The sequence below is a fragment of the Aquarana catesbeiana genome, linkage group LG03, assembly GCF_042186555.1.
Source record: "Aquarana catesbeiana isolate 2022-GZ linkage group LG03, ASM4218655v1, whole genome shotgun sequence".
NCBI classification, from domain to species: Eukaryota; Metazoa; Chordata; class Amphibia; order Anura; family Ranidae; genus Aquarana; species Aquarana catesbeiana.
The window spans coordinates 682967087-682991168 of NC_133326.1; the positions used below are offsets into that span (position 1 = coordinate 682967087).

At 43.5% G+C, this 24082-nt stretch overlaps 1 protein-coding gene across 1 annotated transcript in view; it reads left to right on the forward strand.

Annotated features, from left to right (window-relative positions):
* The window catches only part of LOC141134136 (uncharacterized), an 85890-nt gene that overhangs the window by 34842 nt on the left and 26966 nt on the right, over positions 1 to 24082 (forward strand). The window contains exon 8 of the mRNA XM_073623722.1: positions 8496 to 8678. Coding sequence (XP_073479823.1) covers positions 8496 to 8678 — 183 coding nt within the window. The remainder of the gene's footprint in view (positions 1 to 8495; positions 8679 to 24082) is intronic.

Below are 24082 nucleotides of genomic sequence, written 5' to 3' on the forward strand. Positions count from 1 at the left end.
GTGGGGGGTCAGCCTGTCAGTGTTTAGACCATACACCGCACACTGCATCAAATTGGTCTGCGTGGCTGTCGTCCCAGAAGGAAGTCTCTTCTAAGGATGATGCACAAGAAAGCCTGCAAACAGTTTGCTGAAGACAATCAGACTAAGGACATGGATTACTGGAACCATGTCCTGTGGTCTGATGAGACCAAGATAAACTTATTTGATTCAGATGGTGTCAAGCGTGTGTGGCGGCAACCAGGAGAGGAGTATAAAGACAAGTGTGTCTTGCCTACAGTCAAGAATGGTGGTGGGAGTGTCATGGTCTGGGGCTGCATGATTGCTGCCGGCACTGGAGAGCTACAGATCATTGAGGGAACCATGAATGCCAACATGTACTGTGATATACTGAAGCGGAGCATGATCCCCTCCCTTCGGAGACTGGGCCGCAGGGCAATATTCAGACATGATAGTGATCCCAAACACACCTCCAAGACGATCACTGCCTTGCTAAAGAAGCTGAGGCTAAAGGTGATGGACTGGCCAAGCATGTCTCCAGACCTAAACCCTATTGAGCATCTGTGGGGCATCCTCAAATGGAAGGTGGAGAAGCGCAAGGTCTCTAAAATCTACCAGCTCTGTGATATCGTCATGGAGGAGTGGAAGAGGACTCCAGTGGCAACCTGTGAAGCTCTGGTCAACTCCATGCCCAAGAGGGTTAAGGCAGTGCTGTAAAATAATGGTGGCCACACAAAATATTGACACTTTGGGCCCAATTTGGACATTTTCACTTAGGGTTTGAGGGGACAGCACATTTACACTGTTATACAAGCTGTACACTCACTACTTTACATTGTAGCAAAGTTTAAATTCTTCAGTGTTATCATATGAAAAGATAAAATAAAATATTTACAAAAATGTGAGGGGTGTACTCACTTTTGTGAGATACTGTATATGGCTGAAGGTGTGAATTGTCAAATCATTGGGGTATGTGGAAGACAAATGAACGAGTTGAAGGCCCCCCACCCGTGTTCAGAAATGGTTTGACTTAGATGGCTTCTTTCATATGAACCAGCGGTAAAATGACATTTCTCAGGGTGTTGGTGACACCAGCCTTGTATAACTCATCCACATACAAAGGAGCCATGCTTGAACTTTTTTTTTAAGTTTATAAAATCCTATCTGGCTGCAGATTACACTAGTATCGTTCAACTACAAAGAGGCTTGTGTAGAAAGAGTGGACATACAATTTCAGGATGCTTTCGCAGTATGAGTTCACATATGACAAAGAATGTAATGCTGAAAGGTGATATGTTGGAACATTCTGTGCTTGTTTGCTCCATCCATTGTGTTTATGTTTGGAGCACTTACCCTGTGCTCCTCTGAGGAGGGGTCAGATGCAGGGCTGTCAACACAATGGGTGATGCAACTTTTTCCTGAGAACTTCTCTGGAAAAAGAAAGAGAGTTCCACGCCTCCATCCCAGATCTGATAATAACTGTTAACTGCTGCCAAGCCACAGATCGTCTGCTCGATAACCGTTTTAGCTCTTTTCGAAACTAGAAGTTTTTGATTAAAGCGTTTGCAGAGTATGGAATATTCCAGGATGTCAATAAATCAATAAAGCAATTAAGGCCAATAAATGCCTACTACGCTTTTCCAGCCTAAGTAAGTCTTGTTTTACACACAAATACTTGACAAGCACTTCAACTACAACAGACTTATTAAATGCCTTGAAAAAGTATTCACCCCCCCTTGAAATTTTCCACTTTTTGTCATGTTAAAACCAAAAACATAAATGTATTTTATTGGGATTTTATGTGACAGACCAACACAAAGTGGCACATAATTGTGAAGTGGAAAGAAAATGATAAATGGTTTTCAAAATGTTTTACAAATAAATATGTGAAAATTGTGGCGTGCATTTGTATTCAGCCCCCCTAAATCAATACTTTGTAGAACCTTTTGCTGCAATTACAGCTGCAAGTCTTTTTGGGGATGTCTCTACCAGCTTTGCACATCAAGAATTAAATTTTTGCCCATTCTTCTTTGCAAAATAGCTTAAACTCTGTCAGATTGGATGAAGAGCGTCCGTGAGAAGCAATTTTCAAGTCTTGCCACAGATTCTCAATTGGATTTAGGTCTGGACTTTGACTGGGCCATTTTAAAACATGAATATGCTTTAATCTAAACCATTCCATTGTAGCTCTGGCTGTATGTTTAGGGTCGTTTTCCTGCTGGAAGGTGAACCTTCACCCCAGTCTCAAGTCTTTTGCAGACTCTAACAGGTTTTCTATTAGGATTGCCCTGTATTTGGCTCCTTCCATCTTCCCATCAACTCTGACCAGCTTCCCTGTCCCTGCTGAAGAAAAGCATCCCCACAACATGATGTTGCCACCACCATGTTTCACGGTGGGGATGGTGTGTTCAGGGTGATGTACAGTGTTAGTTTTCCGCCACACATAGCGTTTTGCTTTTAGTCCAAAAAATTGACCAGACCAGAGCACATTGCTCTGTGAGATGTTCAAAGCTTGGATATTTTTTTATAACCTAATCCTGCATTAAACTTCTCCAAAACTTTATCCCTGACCTGTCTGGTGTGTTCCTTGGCCTTTATGATGCTGTTTGTTCACTAAGGTTCTCTTAACAAATCTCAGAGGGTTTCACAGAACATCTGTATTTATACTGAGATTAAATTACACACAGGTGGACTCTATTTACTAATTAGGTGACGTCTGAAGGCAATTGGTTCCACTAGATTTTAGTTAGGGGTATCAGAGTAAAAGGGGGCTGAATACAAATGCACGCCACACTTTTCACATATTTATTTGTAAAAAAAAAACTATTTATCATTTTCCTTCCACTTCACAATTATGTGCCACTTTGTGTTGGTCTATCACATAACATTACAATAAAATTAATTTACGTTTTTGGTTGTAACATGACAAAATGTGGAAAATTTCAAGGGGTGTGAATACTTTTTCAAGGCACTGTAGACAGGTGCAGAGTGACACTATAAAGGCTAACAGGTGACAATGTTTACTGCTGTGAAATTGGGTGCGAGTAATAAAGGCCAACATGCCACTGATAGTAAGAATGGTGAATAGCTGCCAACTCGGTGAGTCAGTAGTGCTCCAGGTGAGCAGAGACATGGAGAAATAGAGGGATAAAAAGACGCGAGAGAGATCCTTCCAATTGTAGTATTCAATTATATGTATATGGAAAGAACAGTAAATGATACTCACATTCCTAAGGTTGCTGGATACCTGTCCTAAAGTCAAGCAACTAATTTTTGCACATGCAAAGAACAGGACTGTCTCCACACTGAGAGTGGGCGGTCGCATTCGATGTTCTTCTGGATTTTCCCGAGATTGCTTCACTGTGCTAGGCTGCACACAGGTCCGGTGAACAATGGTAAAGGGGATGAGGTCCCACAATGCAAACAATGTATGGTCAGCAGAAGCACTCAATAAACAAAAGGTTCTTTCAAGTGGATTCTTCAGGAAAGCCGGTATTTATTGATTATAACAACAAATTAAAACACACCATCAATGCGTTTTGTGGCCTTTTGGTGGCCATTCCAATGGGTGATATATATATATATATATATATATATATATATCGAATTGTGCACATATACATAGGTATATATACGGTAATTATTAATAAGAGATACCTCCAGGTGAAGGTAGCAGCAAAGTCCAGTTGCAGGGGACCCTGGGGATGATGACTATGCAGCATTTGTCTTGGTGTTGGAGACCTGAAGCAAAGATCAGCAGAGATGAGGAGATCCTCCAGCCATTGTCCAACTATCCAAAAAGAAGAGAGACCCCCTGGTAAAGAAATTACAGCTTCACAGCAACATTAAAGACAAGACAAGGACAAACAAAAAACATGACAACATAAATACAATCAATAAAACTTGACGTCCGGACGCCAAATGAAAATACGTAGATGTAGTGTCTTGTGGAACTAGTCGCTTGGAGAGGATCCTCTAATGTAAGATTCCATACTGGAATTATTGGCATATGATCTGCGTATGGCCCATTGTCCAACTAGCCTGGGGCATAGCTTTTCACCAGCAGGAACCATGTTGTGGCACTGGAACTCTGCGTTAGCCTATCTACTCTAGTAGCGTCTAATCTGACATGCAACCAAACCTCTACCTACCAAAAGTGGCTGTCGGGTGCCTATTCTATCCAATGCTGGTTATTGAGCCCCGAACTAAAACTAGCTATAGAAGCCCAGACCAGAAGGGGGGTCAGGATTAACTAGATTAACAGGAGCTGCATACAAACTCTACTAACATATCGTAAGGTGACCACTATACATGCACACTGTGTCACAGACTGAAATATCTGGTAGAATGAATGTGAGATACCAACAGGGGGAACAGATATACTTCTGTCAGCAGTTGTTAAAAATATACATATATATATATGTTGCGCTGGTAGATTTGCGATCTACCATATGTTAGGTAAATTTAGTAACTTGTTTGTTAAATAGGTTAGGTTTGCCTCTGTTCCAGCTTGGCTGACGTTGTGTGACTTTCCGTGGTGACCGGTGGGTGTCGCTGTTATCACTGGTCAGTGTTGGAAATGCAACGTGTCAAAGCGTATGGATGCTCTTCTGTCCCGGAGACAACTCGGTGGAGGTGGTCCTTCGAGATGCATTCTGGGCGAGGGTATTTATGGGACAGACGCCATATTTTGAGGTTCGTTTCACAGCCACCTGCTGGCCCTTCTGGCCGACAGGTATGCATTAGAGAGCAATCTTGTGGTCCTCCGTTCCGGAGGCCCTCATCGCTGCGGCGCAGGGGTGGGCCCAGAGGCTTGTCTGGGGCCTACCGCAGAAGCCGAGGAATGGTCCTGAGCTGTCTATCCAAAGGGAGGAAGCTGAACAGCCGAGGAGATCCCAGGGGAGGACCCGTCATGGAAGGATCACGCAGCGTGCTGGTCTGGAGAGGGGCCTGGTGACTCGGTTGGAGGACGTATCCTAAAAGTAACTATACAGCATGGTGTTGCCGGGTTGGCTTAAAGGTTCAAGCACTGTGACTGACGTTCATTGCAGAAAACCAATACATCCTGTGGCAGAGGATCGTACCGGTTTATCCCAAACAAGTCTGTGGCAGAGACTTTTGTTCGTGCTACGTACTGGCTGCTAGGCAAGTGAGAGAGGCCTATCCAGGCGAGCAAGGAGTGTGTCCCACGAGGGGAGCGCATTCTATTATAATATCCAAATTCTACCAGGACATTTGTCAAGAACCCTACAAGAAGATATTTGAGTTTCTTCTGCAGTTTCCCTTCTGCCTCTTTCCTGCTACTTCCTTAGTAGATTGTTTAGTAAAGCATTGAAAACGTACTCAAGTGTTGGTGCATGTATCATCCGGAGGTAAACTCAACGGAACCCCTAGACCCGGTGCCGGTAAAACAGAGGGAAGGAGAGTGAAGGTAACAAGCCCGCTTAAACCAGCAGCTCCGCCGAGAGTTATTGCTACATATATATATGCACCCAGAAGATATGGGCAACACTAGTAAACTATTAACATAGGAACAGTTCCCTAATAACCTCTGCTTCTGGTCTGGAACAGCAACAGTACTTCCATGGGTGCATATGGTCTCAGTTCTTCACTCTCTCCCCACTTCCTCCTTCTGGGGTTCCCTAACCCAGACACACAGAGGCAGGAAGTGATGTGCATAAATAACTCTGTGAACATTAAGCAGCACAGCCACTTACAGACAGTAGGGGGCAGCAGATCCCTACACCAGTATATGCCAAAGTGATAACTTTGCATGACAGATTGCCAAAGGTAATAATTCCAAGCTCAAGAACAAAAGAGCCGTACTCTGAAATTTTTCATGTTTCTGTTTGAGTTCTAAAACATTCTTTCTGATTGCATCTCTTCCTGTAGGTCAGCTCCCATCATTCTCTGTGTTTTGCATCACGGAAAAGGGTGTGATAAGGGCATGTATTACCAGTCTGGACCACACCTCCCTCATCACTATACCACTATCTTCTTCTTCCCTTAAGGTGACCATACGCATTACGATCTGATTGTGCAATCTCCTTTAGCTCTACCAATAGCTATGTAGAGCAAGGGCCTGTCTGATTTGATACAAATTGATAGATTGTTCCGGTGGGTCCTCCTGTTCCATAGTTCTAGTAAATCTAAAAGGAAATTGTACAGAGATTGTACTATCAGATTACATAGTATATGACCATGTTTATACAAGTATGGAGCGGATGGAGACACTCAGCTGTCAGTCCCTGTTCACATCTTCACAGCAGTAATTCACGTTCCCGCACATTTTTGTTGGGGGTGTTTCCGCTTGTCACGCATGGGGCAGCCCGTTCACTTGAATGGTTCACTTGAATACCTCCAGGCAAATGCTGTGCAAACATAGTTGATGGGTGAAGGGTGTGTGTGCTAATGAGGTCAGCTGGTAGACTCTTTCCTGTGTCTTACTGGTTTCTCCTTCCCAAATCTAGATACTAGGAAATGATGATGCTTTCCAAGAAATACAGCAGGGGCTAAGGTAAGGCCTTGTTCTAAAAATTGAAGAAAGCTTTTATTTTTCTGCAACAGAGGTACATTAATGGTACACTATATTGCCAAATGTATTGGGACGCCTGCCTTTACATGCACATAAATTTTAATGGCATCCCATTCTTTGTCTGTAGGGTTCAAAATTGAGTTGGCCCACTTTTTGCACCTATAACAGTTTCAACTCTTCTGGGAAGGCTGTCCACAAGGTTTAGGAGTGTGTCTATGGGAATGTTTGACCATTCTTCCAGAAGGGCATTTGTGAGGCCAGGCACTGATGTTGGACAAGAAGGCCTGGCTCGCAATCTCCGCTCTAATTCATCCCTAAGGTGTTTTATCCGGTTGAGGTCAGGACTTTATGCAGGCCAGTCAAGTTCCTCCACCCGAAACTCGCTCATCCATATCTTTATGGGCCTTGATTTGTGCACTGATCCAAATTATTTGGTGGAGGGGGGGATTATGGTGCGGGGTTGTTTTTCAGGGGTTTGGGCTTGGCCCGTTAGTTCCAGTGAGGAAAACTCTTAAGGTCTCAGCATACCAAGACATTTTGGACAATGTTTGGGGATGGCCCCTTCTTGCTCCAACATGACTGCACACCAGTGCACAAACCAAGGTCCATAAAGACATGGATGAGTGAGTTTGGAGTTTAGGAACTTGACAACCCGATAAAACACCTTAAGGGTGAATTAGAGCGGAGAATGTGAGCCAGGTCTTCTTTACCAACATCAGTGCCTGACCTCACAAATGCGCTTCTGGTAGAATGGTCAAACATTCCCATAGACACACTCCTAAACCTTGTGGACAGCCTTCCCGGAAGAGTTGAAGCTGTTATAGCTGGAATGGGTGGACCAACTCAATATTAAACCCTACGGGCTAAGACTGGGATGCCATTAAAGTTCATGTGTGTGTAAAGGCAGGTGTCCCAATACTTTTGACAATATAGTGTATATCGGTACATAGGGGAGCTGGAATTTAGAAAACAAAAATGTAAGCCTTTAAAGCCCAAACACAGGCAGATAACTAATCCTAAACGTTGTGTGTCCTCCCAGCTGATACAGGGCAGCTGCTGGGCATGGGATCTAATGGAGATCACTGTAGTAGGGCTGTCTATTTCAGTGATTTCCAGTTCTTTTAGGGATCCCACAGATATGTCACTTTCATTGGTCCAAGCTGGATCAATTGAAGAATGTAAAAACTGCCATACCTGGTATAAGAATAGTAAGTTGTTCAGAACTTCCAACATTGTACAAAATTTGTGTCTCTTACAATCTAAGCATACAAGGGATAGACCTATATTGTATCCCTACCTTCTTTGTTTTGAATGGAGTAGTTAAGAGTTAGGACCCATGTCTGTCTGTCTGTCTACTCGGCACATTGACTGCAAAGCCAACTTTTTTCCGAAATGCCTAATTTGCATGCCAGCTTGTTCCTGGTATATCGTAAGCACAGGAAGCCCTGCAGGTTTAATGATTGAGAAAGACTGAGTGGCCAGCTGTTGTCACTTTAATAGGAGACTATCAGCAAACCTGCAGAAAACAGCTACGGCACTCAATTCTACGTCCTGGCTACTTGACTGTGCAATCACCTTTTTGGATTGTAGCCCTATTTTCTCTCTCTGGTGGAGTCTGTCCCTTCCATCACCTTTCTGTCTCCCTCCTAAACACCCTACAATAGTAGTATATTTGCCTATTTTGGTCCACTTTCACTTTCTTTCTTTGACTGTCTGTGTTTCGATTCCTCTTTAACCACAGCCTGAATCCCGTCCGACCCCAATCTTTCCAAATTTCAGATTATATTCTTGGATAATCTCTCTTTTCTCATCACATCCTTCCTTGTGTTCCAGCTCTTAAGCCTTAAACTAACAATTCTCTGTTCATCACATCCGGTCCGTGTTAAGATGCAGTAATCTCTTCATCTCCATCTATTATACTTCGCCTTGGAAAAATTTTCAAAGCTCAGAGGTTGGACGCTGAATGACGCAGGCGGTGATGTTTGGTGGGGTCCCGGGGCTGGCCCGGGGCTTGTGGGGGGGAACAGGTGCTTGGTTGGGGGTTCTTCTGTGTCTTATGGCTCTGGTGTACCAGTCGATTCATCTGGACAGCCTTCAGAGGGAACTTTCTCTAGTTCACAAGAGTCGAGAAGCCTCTAAGCTGCAGGTGAGTGGAAATTCACTTTAAATTTGCACAGTTTTTCCAGCCATATGACTGGTATTTTCTACTTTCGTTGGCTCTCGCTGCTAGAGATATAGAATGTTATAGCAAATAATGTTTACAGCAGCTTGAGCCTTTTGTTTGCGATGTCCACCGGGTGAAAGGAAAATACAGACCCCGTTACTGGGTTCTCCTTTTACAAATACTCCTTAACAGACTATTACATTGATCTAGAGCAGTGGTTCCCAACCTCAGTTCTCAAGTAACCCCAACAGGTCACCAGTGGTTTAATTCAATGTCAATGGCTTGGGATTTATGATAGCTATTTTATCTAAGGAAAATACCCAGAATATGGTCTGTTGGGGTTACCTGAAGGGAAGAAGCATAGAGGCACCACTCTAAGTGCGGTATGTTAATCGATTTTAATGAGCAAATATAGCATATGTACTCACAAGAGTAGATTAAAAACAAGCATGATAGTTGTGGGAGAGAAACCGTCCGGGAGGGAGTCTATCCGGGAGTCCATCCTGAAGACTGAGGTTGGGAACCACTGATCTAAAGGCTTGAGTATTTTCTGAGCCACCTACTTGCAAAAGGTGCTCAGACCAAGACATACCTTGGAGTTTACTTGCTTATGTTTATGAGCTTAAAAAGTATTGAGGTCATAGGGGGTCAGGAAGCTAGCTTTTTTCCGGAGGTCAACAATTGCAGTCCTATATTTTTCTTAGTAGAGTTCTCCTTTGAAGGATAACACCGGGTAAATCTCATTGCATAGCTTTGGTTGGTGATGGACTGAATTATACAACAGCAGCCTTTCTCAACTTTACCCCAGAGGAACCATCAAAAGATTTTTTCAGGTCTTAAAATTAATTGTGGGGTCACTGGGAAGAATGTCTTTAGTAAATCAACCCCCTTGTCCCCCTCTTGTCTCTCAATATGAAGGGTGCTTTGGAATATTAAGCATCCTTTTAATAAGGATGAAATATGTCATCACTACATTGTCAAGCTTGTTTCAAAGCGCAAAGCTCTTTATTCTTGAATGATGACATAGAAAAGCAATATTTTGGAACCACTCAGGGACCCTTCTTTAGTGTGATAATATAATAAGGGGGCAAATATCTGTCCCCTTTCAGGGGAATGAGAATTCCAACAGAGCGTTAAAAGTAAAAAAAAAAAAAAACAACTGTGAAGAAGTCCAAAATAGAACACAAATACGTCGTAAGTGGCTTGAAAAATAACATTTCTTAATTGCCCTCCCCAAATAAATCCAGCTTCAATCAAGGTGTCTAGAGAGGTAATCCATATCAATCCTGACCTGCCGCCTGACAATCTGAATGCGCCGTACTCCCACCGCTAAAAGGACAGATACCCGGAATCCTGAGTAACATCATCATTGACCAACATTGGTCAATAAAATTAACTGAATTAAGTGCACTCAAACATTGCAGAGGTTTGGTTCTAGCTTTTCCAAACCAAATCTGTGATGTTTGAGATGTTTCTACTGTTTTCTTGAAAACAAACAGCAACACTACTTATGGATTCACGGTGGCTGCAGCAGCAATGGAGAGCTAGGACCTCCGGGGAGAAGACCTCACCTCTACCATCCACAGGAGATATGATCAGCTAGTAGAGACCCACTGTGTGTTTTGGGTAATGGTACAACAACATGCTGCATATAAAACTACATCTATATATGTATATCTATCTACATGTTGCAAGCGGTGATGCTTGGTGACCACACATCATCCATCTATATGCCTGAAGCAGTGTTCTCTGTACAGCACTGCAGTATATGTCAGAGTTATATAAATGTATAATAATATTAGGTCGGCCATGCACGTGTCGAATTCTGAACGTTTTTTTGTTCGAAAATCGCACCTTTGAATAATCCTTTGATTTTCGACCATTAGTGGGGCCGCAGCAACAACCCATTTTCGTGCAGCAATCGAATTTGAGAGATCAGGCATGTTGGAAACTTTTTGAAAAGCTAAGAGAGAAATCTGAGAGAAATATAATCAAAAAAGAAATGTGCATGTGCTGTGAAAGGATAGAAGACTCCCAGCCACAAATTAGAGTGTAAGCTCCTCTGGTGTAGAGACTGGTGTGACTGGCTCAGTGTTCTCTGTACAGCACTGCAGTATATGTCATAACTATATAAATGTATAATAATGTTAGTATGCAACTGTGAGGAGAGATTAGAGTGTATATGTTTGTTTAATAAAAATTGTTTATTAAAAATCTTAAAAAGCTACAACTTAATAAAAACATATTTACATATATACAGAAAAAAATAGCTAAATCTATATCTATATCTACATATATATATCTATAGATATAGATATATCTATATCTATAGATATATAGATATAGATAGATATATCTATATCTAGATATATCTATATCTATCTATATATATCTATATATTTATCTATCTATCTATCTATCTATCTATCTATCTATCTATCTATCTATCTATCTATCTATCTATCTATCTATCTATCTATCTATCTATCTATCTATCTATATCTATCTATCTATCTCTATCTGTCTATATATAGATAGATAGATATATATAGATATATATAGATAGATAGATAGATAGATAGATAGATAGATAGATAGATAGATAGATAGATAGATAGATAGATAGATAGATAGATAGATAGATAGATAGATTTAGATATAGATCTATCTATCTATCTATCTATCTATCTATCTATCTATCTATCTATCTATCTATCTATCTATCTATCTATATATATTTTGTTATGTTACAACCAAAAACGTAAATGTATTTTATTGGGATTTTATGTGATAGATCAACACAAAGTGACACATCATTTTGCACTAAGTGCCCTCCACAAATCTGGCCTTTATGAAAGAGTGGCAAGAAGAAAGCCATTGTTGAAAGAAAGCCATAAGAAGTCCCGTTAGCAGTTTGCAAGAAGCCATGTGGGGGACACAGCAAACATGTGGAAGAAGGTGCTCTGGTCAGATGAGGCCAAAATTCAACCAAAATTGAACTTTTTGGCCTAAAAGCAAAACGCTATGTGTGGTGGAAAACGAACACTGCACATCACCCTGAACACACCATCCCCACCGTGAAACATGGTGGTGGCAGTATCATGTTGTAGGGATGCTTTTCTTCAGCAAGGACAGGGAAGCTGGTCAGAGTTGATGGGAAGATGAATGGCGCCAAATACAGGGCAATCTTAGAAGAAAACCTGAAATGCCCCGTACACACGGTCGGACTTTGTTTGGACATTCCGACAACAAAATCCTAGGATTTTTTCCGATGGATGTTGGCTCTAACTTGCCTTGCATACACACGGTCACACAAAGTTGTCGGAAAATCCGATCGTTCTAAACGCGGTGACGTAAAACGCGTACGTCTGGACTATAAACGAGGCAGTGGCCAATAGCTTTCATCTCTTTATTTATTCTGAGCATGCGTGGCACTTGGTGCGTCGGATTTGTGTACACACGATCGGAATTTCCGACAACGGATTTTGTTGTCGGAAAATTTTATATCCTGCTCTCAAACTTTGTGTGTCGGAAAATCCGATGGAAAATGTGTGATGGAGCCTACACACGGTCGGAATTTCCAACAACAAGGTCCTATCACACATTTTCTGTCGGAAAATCCGACCATGTGTACATGGCATTAGAGTTTGCAAAAGACTTGAGACTGGGGTGGAGGTTCACCTTCCAGCAGGACAACAACCCTAAACATACAGCCAGAGCTACAATGGAATGGTTTAGATCAAAGTATATTCATGTGTTAGAATGGTCCAGTCAAAGTCCAGACCTACATCCAACTGAGAATCTGTGGCAAGACTTGAAAATTGCTTTTCACAGACGCTCTCCATCCAATCTGACAGAGCTTGAGATTTACAAAGAAGAATGGGCATAAATATCACTCTCTAGATGTGCAAAGCTGGTAGAGACATCCCCAAAAAGACTTGCAGCTGTAATTGCAGTGAAAGGCGGTTCTACAAAGTATTGACTCGGGGGGGCTGAATACAAATGTACACCACACTTTTCACATATTTATTTGTAAAATAAATTTGAAACCCATTTATCATTTTCCTTCCACTTCACAATTATGTGCCACTTTGTGTTGGTCTATCACATAAAATCCCAATAAAATACATTTACGTTTTTGGTTGTAACATGACAAAATGTGGAAAATTTCAAGGGGTATGAATACTTTTTCAAGGCACTGTGTATATACATATAAATCTATATATATATATATATATATTTTATTCCGTATATATATATATATATATATATATATATATATATATATATATATATATATATACATACACTGTATATATACACAGTCCCCACTGGTTCAGTGTTCTCTGTACAGCACTGCAGTATATGTCAGAGCTGTATGCAGTATATATATAGTAATAATAGTGTGTGACTGTGGTGGGGATATTAGAGTATGAGCCTCTCTGGTGCAGAGACTAATGTGAATGTGTTCTCTGTGCAGCACTGCGGTATATGTCAAAGCTATATAAATGTATTATAATAATAATAGTGAGGGACTGTTGTGAAACATTAGAGTGTCAGCACTGCGGAATGTCAGAGCTCTAGAAGTGTATAATAATAAGACACCTTGCACACAAGGTTGTTTAATTGCTGTGTATTCATCCCAGAATTTTAGTGTGCCTGGGAGGGAGAGGTGCAGTTCTCCGCTGTCTGCAGCCTGTCAATGTAGTGATTGCTCTCAGCCTGAGGACTTGCATTTGTACAAGATGCATTAAACAATCCTGTGTATATTCACTTACTGTTTGAGCTGCTTTTGCATTCCCATTGAACAAAATTATTTCTGCCTTACAGTATACTATATATCAAAATACATGATGCTTGTGAACTTCTATAGCCTCTACACTAATCTGAATCCAATAGAATTCTTTTTATAAATAAGGGCTACTTGTTTTGCTGCTTGATGGAAGGGTTATTAAATGTCTTGATCATGATAAGGCTGCACATTGTAACTTCTATAGCCAGGGCTGGTGCAAGGATTTTTGACACCCTAGTAGGCGAAACCTCATTTTGCAACCCCTCCCTTGGCTCCACCCCTGACTCCACCCCCTTTGCCCTGCCCATGTATACCCCACCTTTTTAATGAAGCACCCATCAAATGCAACCCACCAGCGCCAATCAAATGCAGCCTTACCAGCGCCCATCAAATGCAGTCTCACCAGCGCCCATCAAATGCAGCCCACCAGTGCCCATTAAATGCAGCCCACCAGCGGCCTTCAAATGCAGCCTCACCAGCGCCCATTAATGCAGCCTACCAGCGCCCATCAATGCAGCCTACCAGCGCCCACCAAATGCAGCCTACCAGCGCCTACCAAATGCAGCCTACCAGCGCCCATCAAATGCAGCCTCACCAGCGCCCATCAATTGCAGCCTCACCAGCGCCCATCAATGCAGCCCACCAGCGCCCACCAAATGCAGCCTACCAGCGCCCATCAATGCAGCCTCACCAGTGCCCATCAATGCAGCCTCACCAGCGCCCATCAATGCAGCCTCACCAGCGCCCATTAATGCAGCCTCACCAGCGCCCATTAATGCAGCCTCACCAGCGCCCATCAATGCAGCCTCACCAGCGCCCATCAATGCAGCCTCACCAGCGCCTATCAATGCAGCCTACCAGCGCCCATCAATGCAGCCTACCAGCGCCCGCCAAATGCAGCCTACCAGTGCCCATCAATGCAGCCTACCAGCGCCCATCAATGCAGCCTACCAGCGCCCATCAAATTCAGCCTCACCAGCGCCCATCAATGCAGCCCACCAGCGCCCATCAAATGCAGCCTCATCAGCGCCCATCAAATGCAGCCTACCAGCGCCCATCAATGCAGCCTACCAGCACCCATCAAATGATGTCTCACCAGCACCCATTAATGCAGCCCACCAGCGCCCATCAAACGCAGCCTCACCAGCGCCCACCAAATGCAGCCTCACCAGCGCCCATTAATGCAGTCCAACCAGCGCCGATCAAATGCAGCCTCATCAGCGCCCATCAAATGCAGCCTGCATGTTTGCTTGCTTCCGTTCATTTGGGAGTTGGGACACAGACACAGTCCTCTGCCACCACTGTGCCTCTGACACTATGTGCGAACGGAGCGGAAGCTGCCTGCTGATGCTGAGACTTAGTTGCTTGCTGCAGAGAGAAGAGAGTAGGAACACCAGTAGCTGGGGGCTCTAGGCAGCAGTGCGCCCTAGGCGGCTGCCTAGTTTGCCTAGTGGTAGCACCGGCCCTGTCTATAGCAATTCACATGGTGAAAGGCCGCAGCAGAGGCTTATCTTTGTCAGACATTTGTGAACACAGCCAAGGAATGCACAGGCATGCTTGTATCACAACATAGATGGCTCCGTCCCAAAGGAGAGAAAAGTAGATGAAGTCATTGCCAGGAGGTGTACTGTGATCTCTGTGAGAGGTAACAACCACCTGGAAGTGGTAAACCTACTCATTACTTAGTATGTATTCACTAAACACAAAGAAATATATTTAATGCTAGCTCCCCTTTAAACTAGTAATAAAAAATCATCTATTAAAGGCTCATATAAAAGCCTTTGATCAACTCACTTATGAGATTTTTTATATCAGTGATATATACAGTATAATTCTTTGAGAAATGTAGGTTTGCCAATGTGCAAATAAAGGCAGTTTTGTGAATTAAATCATTTGTCAGCTGTGGCAGAATTAAAAAACAGGCTTCCTTTTCAAGTTCCTCTTCGAATTCAAGTATAACAGTTGCGCAATTTTAATTATTAACGGCCCCATAACTCTCCCTCAGGTGCTTCCGGTAGATATACTGTTGCAACTGAAGACGATTAAAAAAAAAGGCTGGCCACAAAAAAGTCATTTAAAAGGTAAATTCCGGCATGGACTATTGCATTCTCATGCAATACAATAATCTCACGTGGTTCCAAGACAGGAATTTAGCAAGTAAGACATCCAGCCGCAGAAGAGAAATGCCGGAATGATAATGTTTTAGAAACATTTCTATTTAAAATTGTAAATGATATCTGTACACGGGGGAGTCCATACCTGTCTGTGACATATTTACTACACAAGGCTCATAAACACAGGCATAGAATTTTACATAGGATCTGGCTGGCAACAAGGTCTTATGAAAGATCTTGTCTGTAAAGTGCACGCATATAACATCTGGGCTAACATTTACATGCGTACAGCTGCCTAACTTCCTTCATTACTAGGTTGCAATCGGCTCCTGCCACCTAGTGTCCTTCGTTGCTAGGATGCAGGTGGTTTCTGACACCTAGTGTCCTTTGTTGCTAGGATGCAGGTGGTTTCTGACACCTAGTGTCCTTCGTTGCTAGGATGCAGGTGGTTTCTGACACCTAGGATCCTTCGTTGCTAGGATGCAGGTGGTTTCTGACACCTAGTGTCCTCGTTGCTAGGATGCAGGTGGTTTCTGACACCTAGTGCCCTTCCTTGCTAGGATGCAGGTGGTTTCTGACACCTAGTGCCCTTCCTTGCTAGGATGCAGGCGGTTTCTGACACCTAGTGCCCTTTGCTAGGATGCAGGTGGTTTCTGACACCTAGTGTCCTTCGTTGCTAGGATGCAGGTGGTTTCTGACACCTAGAGTCCTTCGTTGCTAGGATGCAGGTGGTTTCTGACACCTAGTGTCCTCGTTGCTAGGATGCAGGTGGTTTCTGACACCTAGTGCCCTTCGTTGCTAGGATGCAGGTGGTTTCTGACACCTAGTGCCCTTTGCTAGGATGCAGGTGGTTTCTGACACCTAGTGTCCTTCGTTGCTAGGATGCAGGTGGTTTCTGACACCTAGGGTCCTTCGTTGCTAGGATGCAGGTGGTTTCTGACACCTAGTGTCCTCGTTGCTAGGATGCAGGTGGTTTCTGACACCTAGTGCCCTTCGTTGCTAGGATGCAGGTGGTTTCTGACACCTAGTGTCCTCGTTGCTAGGATGCAGGTGGTTTCTGACACCTAGTGCCCTTCGTTGCTAGGATGCAGGTGGTTTCTGACACCTAGTCTCCTTCGTTGCTAGGATGCAGGTGGTTTCTGACACCTACTGTCCTTCGTTGCTAGGATGCAGGTGGTTTCTGACACCTAGTGCCCTTCGTTGCTAGGATGCAGGTGGTTTCTGACACCTAGTGTCCTTCGTTGCTAGGATGCAGGTGGTTTCTGACACCTAGTGTCCTTCCTTGCTAGGATGCAGGTGGTTTCTGACACCGAGTGTCCTTCCTTGCTAGGATGCAGGTGGTTTCTGACACCTAGTGCCCTTCGTTGCTAGGATGTAGGTGGTTTCTGACACCTAGTGTCCTTCCTTGCTAGGATGCAGGTGGTTTCTGACACCTAGGGGTTGATTTGCTAAACCTGGAGAGTACAAAATCTGGTGCAGCCCTGCATAGAAACCAATCAGCTTCCAGGTTTTATTGCCAAAGCTTAATTGAACAAGCTGAAGTTGAAAGCTGATTGACTACCATGCAGAGCTGCACCAGATTCTGAGTGCTCCAGTTTTAGTAAATCAACCCCATAGTGTCCTTCATTGCTAGGATGCAGGTGGTTTCTGACACCTAGTGCCCTTCGTTGCTAGGATGCAGGTGGTTTCTGACACCTAGTGTCCTTCGTTGCTAGGATGCAGGTGGTTTCTGACACCTAGTGTCCTTCCTTGCTAGGATGCAGGTGGTTTCTGACACCTAGTGTCCTTCCTTGCTAGGATGCAGGTGGTTTCTGACACCTAGTGCCCTTCGTTGCTAGGATGTAGGTGGTTTCTGACACCTAGTGTCCTTCCTTGCTAGGATGCAGGTGGTTTCTGACACCTAGGGGTTGATTTGCTAAACCTGGAGAGTACAAAATCTGGTGCAGCCCTGCATAGAAACCAATCAGCTTCCAGGTTTTATTGCCAAAGCTTAATTGAACAAGCTGAAGTTGAAAGCTGATTGACTACCATGCAGAGCTGCACCAGATTCTGAGTGCTCCAGTTTTAGTAAATCAACCCCATAGTGTCCTTCATTGCTAGGATGCAGGTGGTTTCTGACACCTAGTGTCCTTCGTTGCTAGGATGCAGACGACTCCTGCTGTCTAGTTTCCTGCAATGCTAGGATGCAGGTGGTTTCTGACATCTAGTGTCCGTCCTGGCTAGGATACAGGTGGCTCTTGCTGCCTAGCGTCCTTCTTTGCTAGGACATAGGCAGCCTTCATTGCTAAAAAGCAGGTGGCTCTGCCACCTAGTTTCCTTCGTTGCTAGGGCACAGGCAGTTCATTCTGCCTAGCATCCTTCGTTGCTACGACGCAGGCAGCTCCTGCTGCTTAGTGTCCTTCATTGCTAGGAGGCAGATGGCTCCTGCAACCTAGAGTCCCTCATTGCTAGGTTGCAAGCAGTTCCTGACACCTAACATTCTTCATTGCTAGAAAGCAGGTGGCTCTGTCCTAGCGTCCTCTGTTGTTAGGAGGAAAGTGGCTCCAATAGAGTAAATTTGTGCTCTACACTGTACGCATGTAAACTTCTTTTGCCGTACAGTGTGGGCATGTAACATTTGTGCTAACATTTTACATGCGTACAGCTGCCTAGCCGCCTTTGTTAATAGATCGCAAGTGGCTCCTCACACCTGGTGTCCTTCATTGCTATGATGCAGGTAGCTCCAAGTGCCTAGTGTCCTTCTGTGCTATGATACAGGTATCTCCTGACATCTAGCACTCTTTATGTCTAGGACATAGGTAGCTCTCGCTGCCTAGTGTCCTTCATTGCTAGGACAGAAAAAGAACCTGGTGCACAAGGCATGGTATAACCCCTCGGGATTTTAAATGACAGACCAAATGTGTAGTAAAAATGTAGATATTTATTAATCACAATGTAGTAAATAATACAAATGACATACAGGTATCAAAAAATTGTTCAGGAAACATTAAAAACATAGTAAACATGAAACTTAGCTGCCCTGGACAAGCATTCTGGGCTAGCACAGATCAAATGCCAAAAATGACGCCTGACATGTTTCGGACAGAAATGTCCTTCTTCAGAGGCTTAGTGTCACTTATAGCAGACCTATGGTCTTTCTATAATGTAAATGAGTAAGATTTTAGTACAAAAATAGTATAATACAAGAAATTATTTGCCTATTAGAATTAATTTCAATTCATATTCAATAGCAATTCATTGCTAGGACACAGGTGTCTCCTGGCATCTAGCTTTTTTATGGCTAGGACATAGGTAGCTCTTGCTACCTAGCATCCTTCATTGCTAGGACGCAGGCAACTCCTGCTGTCTAGTGTCCTTCAATGCTAGGATGCAGGTGGTTTCTGACAGCTAGAGTTCTTCATGGCTAGGACACAGTTGGCTCTTGTTGCCTGGCATCTTTTGTTGCTAGGACACAGGTAGCTCTTGCAGCCTAGTGTCCTTCATTGCTAGGACACAGGCAGCTCCTGCTCCCTAGCATCCTTCATTGCTAGGACACAGGCAGCTCCTGCTCCCTAGCATCCTTCGTTGCTAGGACACAGGCAGCTCCTGCTCCCTAGCATCCTTCGTTGCTAGGACACAGGCAGCTCCTGCTCCCTAGCATCCTTCGTTGCTAGGACACAGGCGGCTACTGCTGCTTAGTGTCCTTCATTGCTAGAAGGCAGATGGCGCCTGCAACATAGGGTCCTTCGTTGCTGGGTTGCAAGCACCTTCTGCCACCTAGCATCCTTCATTGCTAGAAAGCAGGTAGCTTTGCCACCTAGTTTCCTTTGTTGCTAGGATGCAGGCAGCTCCTGCCACCTAACATCTTCTGTTGCTAGCAAGAAAGTGGCTCCAATAGAGTGAATTTGTGCTCTACACTGTACACATGTAAACGGCTCTTGCTGTACAGTGTACGCATGTAATGTTTGTGCTAACATTTACATCTGTCTGGCCGCCTTCATTGCTGGATTGCAAGTGGCTCCTGACACCTAGCATCCTTCATTCCTAGGATGCAGGTAGCTCCAAATGCCTAGTGTCCTTCTTTGCTAGGATGCAGGTGTCTCCTGACATCTAGTGTTCTTTATGGCTTGGACATAGGTAGCTCTTGCTGCCTAGTGTCCTTCTTTGCTAGGATACAGGCGGCTCCTGCTGCCTAGCATCCTTTGTTGCTAGAATGCATATGGCTCTTGCCACCTATGGTTCTTTGTTGCTAGGATGCAGGTGGCTCCTGCTGCCTAGTAACCTTTGTTGCTAGGATGCAGACGGCTCCTGTCACCTAGTGTTCTTTGTTGCTAGGGCGCAGGCAGCTCTTGCCGCCTAGTTTCCTTTGTTCCTAGGATGTAGATGGCTCCAATAGAGTACATTTGTGGCTCTTAAAATGTGTATAATGGTCCTCTGCGCTACTACTTGTAAGTGAAATAAATAAAATTAAAGTGGAATTGCAGCAAAACCTAATGGTGTTCACAACTACACAAATAAACAAAATTACAATTTACAGTGGTCTTGCACATATCCTGTAGTCTTCCATATACAAAATGAATCATCAATAGTTACAAATTAATGCAATAATGTAGAAAAAAATGATATAATACATCCGATGTTCATCCAATAAATTGTGACAAAAATAATTGAATATGTGCAGTGAAGTCCATAAATATAGATGGTCCAATTGCTCAAGATAGCGAAGATGGGGGACAAATAATAATTACTTGGTATTTTCTCAAATGAGTGAAACCGCTAACACCACACCACTGTGCTCACAGAACTCTCACCTCATAGGTATAAGTCATATGTCTTGGATCATGATCCAATAGAAAATGATAAACTCCCCTTCCAGGATCACCAATGTGCCTTTTTATATAACAGTGTTTGAAAGTTTTTATTATATGTTATTGTTATACAATGTTTGATTGATTTGTTTTATCTTTGATAGTGAGACCTGTTCCTTTCAACTACCCCCAAGTGTGTCCTGACGAAGCAAAATAGTGAAACGCGTTGACGCACAGGGGCTCACTGCCGTTCATTTGGTGTCAACCCTCTTGTTTACACTAGATATTTACGACTATCATATGCCTATCCTATGTTTTTAATTCTTTTCTACTTGACCTGTTTGATATGATTCATTGTTAATAAAATATATTTTTTTACTATACTATTGTCCATCTTGCCTGTAAAGTCCAAATTAGGGCCTTGTGGCTCTTTATCCCCTCCTTCTCTCAAATTCATGATCCAATAGAAAACGATAAACTCCCCTTCCAGGATCCAGGATCACCAGTGTGCCTTTTTATATAAGAGGATTCCGCCCCACATATATGATGTTCCGTTCCACATGTAAAGTAAATAAGCCTCCAATAACGTATTACCATTAAAAGGGAGTTTATCAAACTTAAAAGTGCCTGCTTACAGGAATGAAGCAAAAATTGCGCCAAAGAAAGACAAACAGTCGGCGTTCACGCCACCTCTAGCCTCACTTCCGGTCCGCAGTATACTCTGGCCACGCCCTACGCGTTACATCACATCGCGTGACTTCCTCAGCATTTGTGGCTCTTGCCACCTAGTGTCCTTAGTTGCGAAATTGTAGATGGCTTTTCTCGCCTAGCTCTCTTTGTTGCTGGGACACAAGGGTCTGTTGTTGCCTAGCGTAGCATCCTTCGTTACTAGATTGCAAGGGGCTTTTGCCATTAAGTGTCTTTCATTGCTAGGACATAAGTGGCTTTTGCTGCCTACCCTGTTTCCCCGAAAATAAGACCTAGCGTGATCCTCAGTGATGGCTGCAATATAAGCCCTACCCCCTAAATAAGCCCTAGTTAAAGTCCTTGTAGGTCTTATTTTCAGGGTAGGGCTTATTTTTGGGGAAACAGGGTAGGGCTTATTTGGGGGCTAGGGCTTATATTGCAGCCATCACTGACAATCACGCTAGGTCTTATTTTCGGGGAAACAGGGTAGGACCTTTGTTTCTAGGACACAGGTACCTCTTGCCGCCTCGCAACCCTTGTTGCTACGTATACGGCTTCTATTGCCTGGTATCCTTTGTTGCTAGGATGCAGATGACTCCTGCCACCTAGCATCCCTGGTTAATAGTGCCTAGTTTCCTTTGGTACTAGGATCTTGCCACTTAGCGTCCTTTGTTGCGCGGGTGCAAGTGGTTCCAAACACAATACATTAGTGCTCTATGCTGTACACGTGTAAAAACATTAGCACAGGCATTTGCATGCAAAAGCGTACGCAAGAGTCTTTCGGGTGCATGGCACAATTGATCTGCCAGACTTGGTACCTTTGAGCAAGGCCAAGGACAACTTATTGAAAGCTTATTAAAAGAATAGAACTATAGATATGTAGATGTATATAATGCAATCTGATCTCAAACGTGGACTAAGTAGTCTCTCAAGCACAACACAAAGACCAGTTGTTGGGATTTTTTTACCCAAGATAAGAACAAGGCAGGTTTAGTGTTAATGAGAAAAGTGATCAGGACCATGTACGTTCATTCTGAGATATGGGGAATAGTGCAACCAATCTGATTTTTGTGATATGGCCTCTATTACTTCTCCTCTGTCCCGAAAGCCGAGCATTCTTATCCTATATTGCTCTTATTATGCCTATGTTCCACGGCCTGTAAGCAGCATTGGGGTGATGGATAATAATGAGACTGGCAAAGACTTGTTGATTAAAGTGTTACTAAACCCACAACAGTAAAATCAGTCTGTACAGTGCCTTTATTTATTAAAATTATTTATATCCCTTGACATTTTCCACATTTTGTCATGTTACAATGAAAAACGTAAATGTATTTTATTTGGATCTTATGTGATAGACCAACACAAAGTGGCACATAATTGTGAAGTGGAAGGAAAATGATAAATGGTTTTCAAAATTTTTTACAAATAAATATGTGAAAAGCGTGGGAGGTATTAGTATTCAGCCCCCCTGAGTCAATACTTTGTAGAACCTCCTTTCACTGCAATTACAGCTGCAAGTCTTTTTGGGGATGTCTCTACCAGCTTTGCACATCTAGAGAGTGATATTTATGCCCATTCTTCTTTGTAAAATATCTCAAGCTCTGTCAGATTGAGTGGAGAGCATCTGTGAACAGCAATTTTCAAGTCTTGCCACAGATTCTTAATTGGATTTAGGTCTGGACTTTGACTGGGCCATTGTAATGCCCTGTACACACGGGCGGACTTTTTTGGCAACAAAGGTCCGACAGTCTTTCCAAAGGATTTTCGACGGACTTTTGACGGACTTCCGACGGGCTTTCGAACGAACGGACTTGTCTACACACGATCACACCAAAGTCGACGGATTCGTAGGTGATAGCGTACGACCGGACTAAAATAAGGAAGTTTATAGCCAGTAGCCAATAGTTGCCCTAGCGACGTTTTTCGTCCGTCGGACTAGCATACAGACGAGTGGATTTTTCGATAGGAACTGGGTCCGGCGGAAAGATTTGAAACATGTTCCAAATCTAAAGTCCGTCAGATTTTCGACAGAAACAGTCCGCTGAAGGTCCGATGAAGCCCACACACGGTCGGATTGTCCGCTGGATTCGGTCCGTCGGACCAGTCCGGTCCAAATGTCCGCTCGTGTGTACAGGGCATTACACATGAATATGCTTTGATCTAAACCATTCCATTGTAGCTCTGGCTGTATGTTTAGGGTTGTTGTCCTGCTGGAAGGTGAACCTCCGCCCCAGTCTCAAGTCTTTTGCAGACTCTAACAGGTTTTCTTCTAAGATTGCCCTGTATTTGGCTCCATCCACCTTCACATCAACTCTGCCCAGATTCCCTGTCCCTGCTGAAGAAAAGCATCCCCACAACATGATGCTGCCACCACCATGTTTCACGGTGGGGATGGTGTGTTCAGGGTGATGTGCAGTGTTAGTTTTCCACCACACATAGTGTTTTGCGTTTAGGCCAAAAAGTAAAATTTTGGTTTCATATGACCAGAGCACCTTCTTCCACATCTTTGCTGTGTCCCCCACATGGCTTCTCGCAAACTGCAAATGGGAATTCTTATGGCTTTCTTTCAACAATGTCTTTCTTCTTGCCACTCTTCCATAAAGGTCAGATTTGTGGAGTGCACAATTAATAGTTGTCCTGTGGACAGATTCTCCCACCTGAGCTGTGGATCTCTGCAGCTCCTCCAGAGTTACCATGGGCCTCTTGGCTGCTTCTCTGATGAATGCTCTCCTTGCCCGGCCTGTCAGTTTAGGTGGACGGCCATGTCTTGGTAGGTTTGCAGTTGTGCCATACTCTTAATTTTTGGATGATGGATTGAACAGAGCTCCGTGAGATGTTCAAAGCGTGAGATATTTTTTTATAACCTACTCCGGCTTTAATATTATCCACAAATTTATCCCTGACCTGTCTGGTGTGTTCCTTGGCCTTCATGATGCTGTTTGTTCACTAAGGTTCTCTAACAAACATCTTAAATTACACACAGGTGGACTCTATTTACTAATT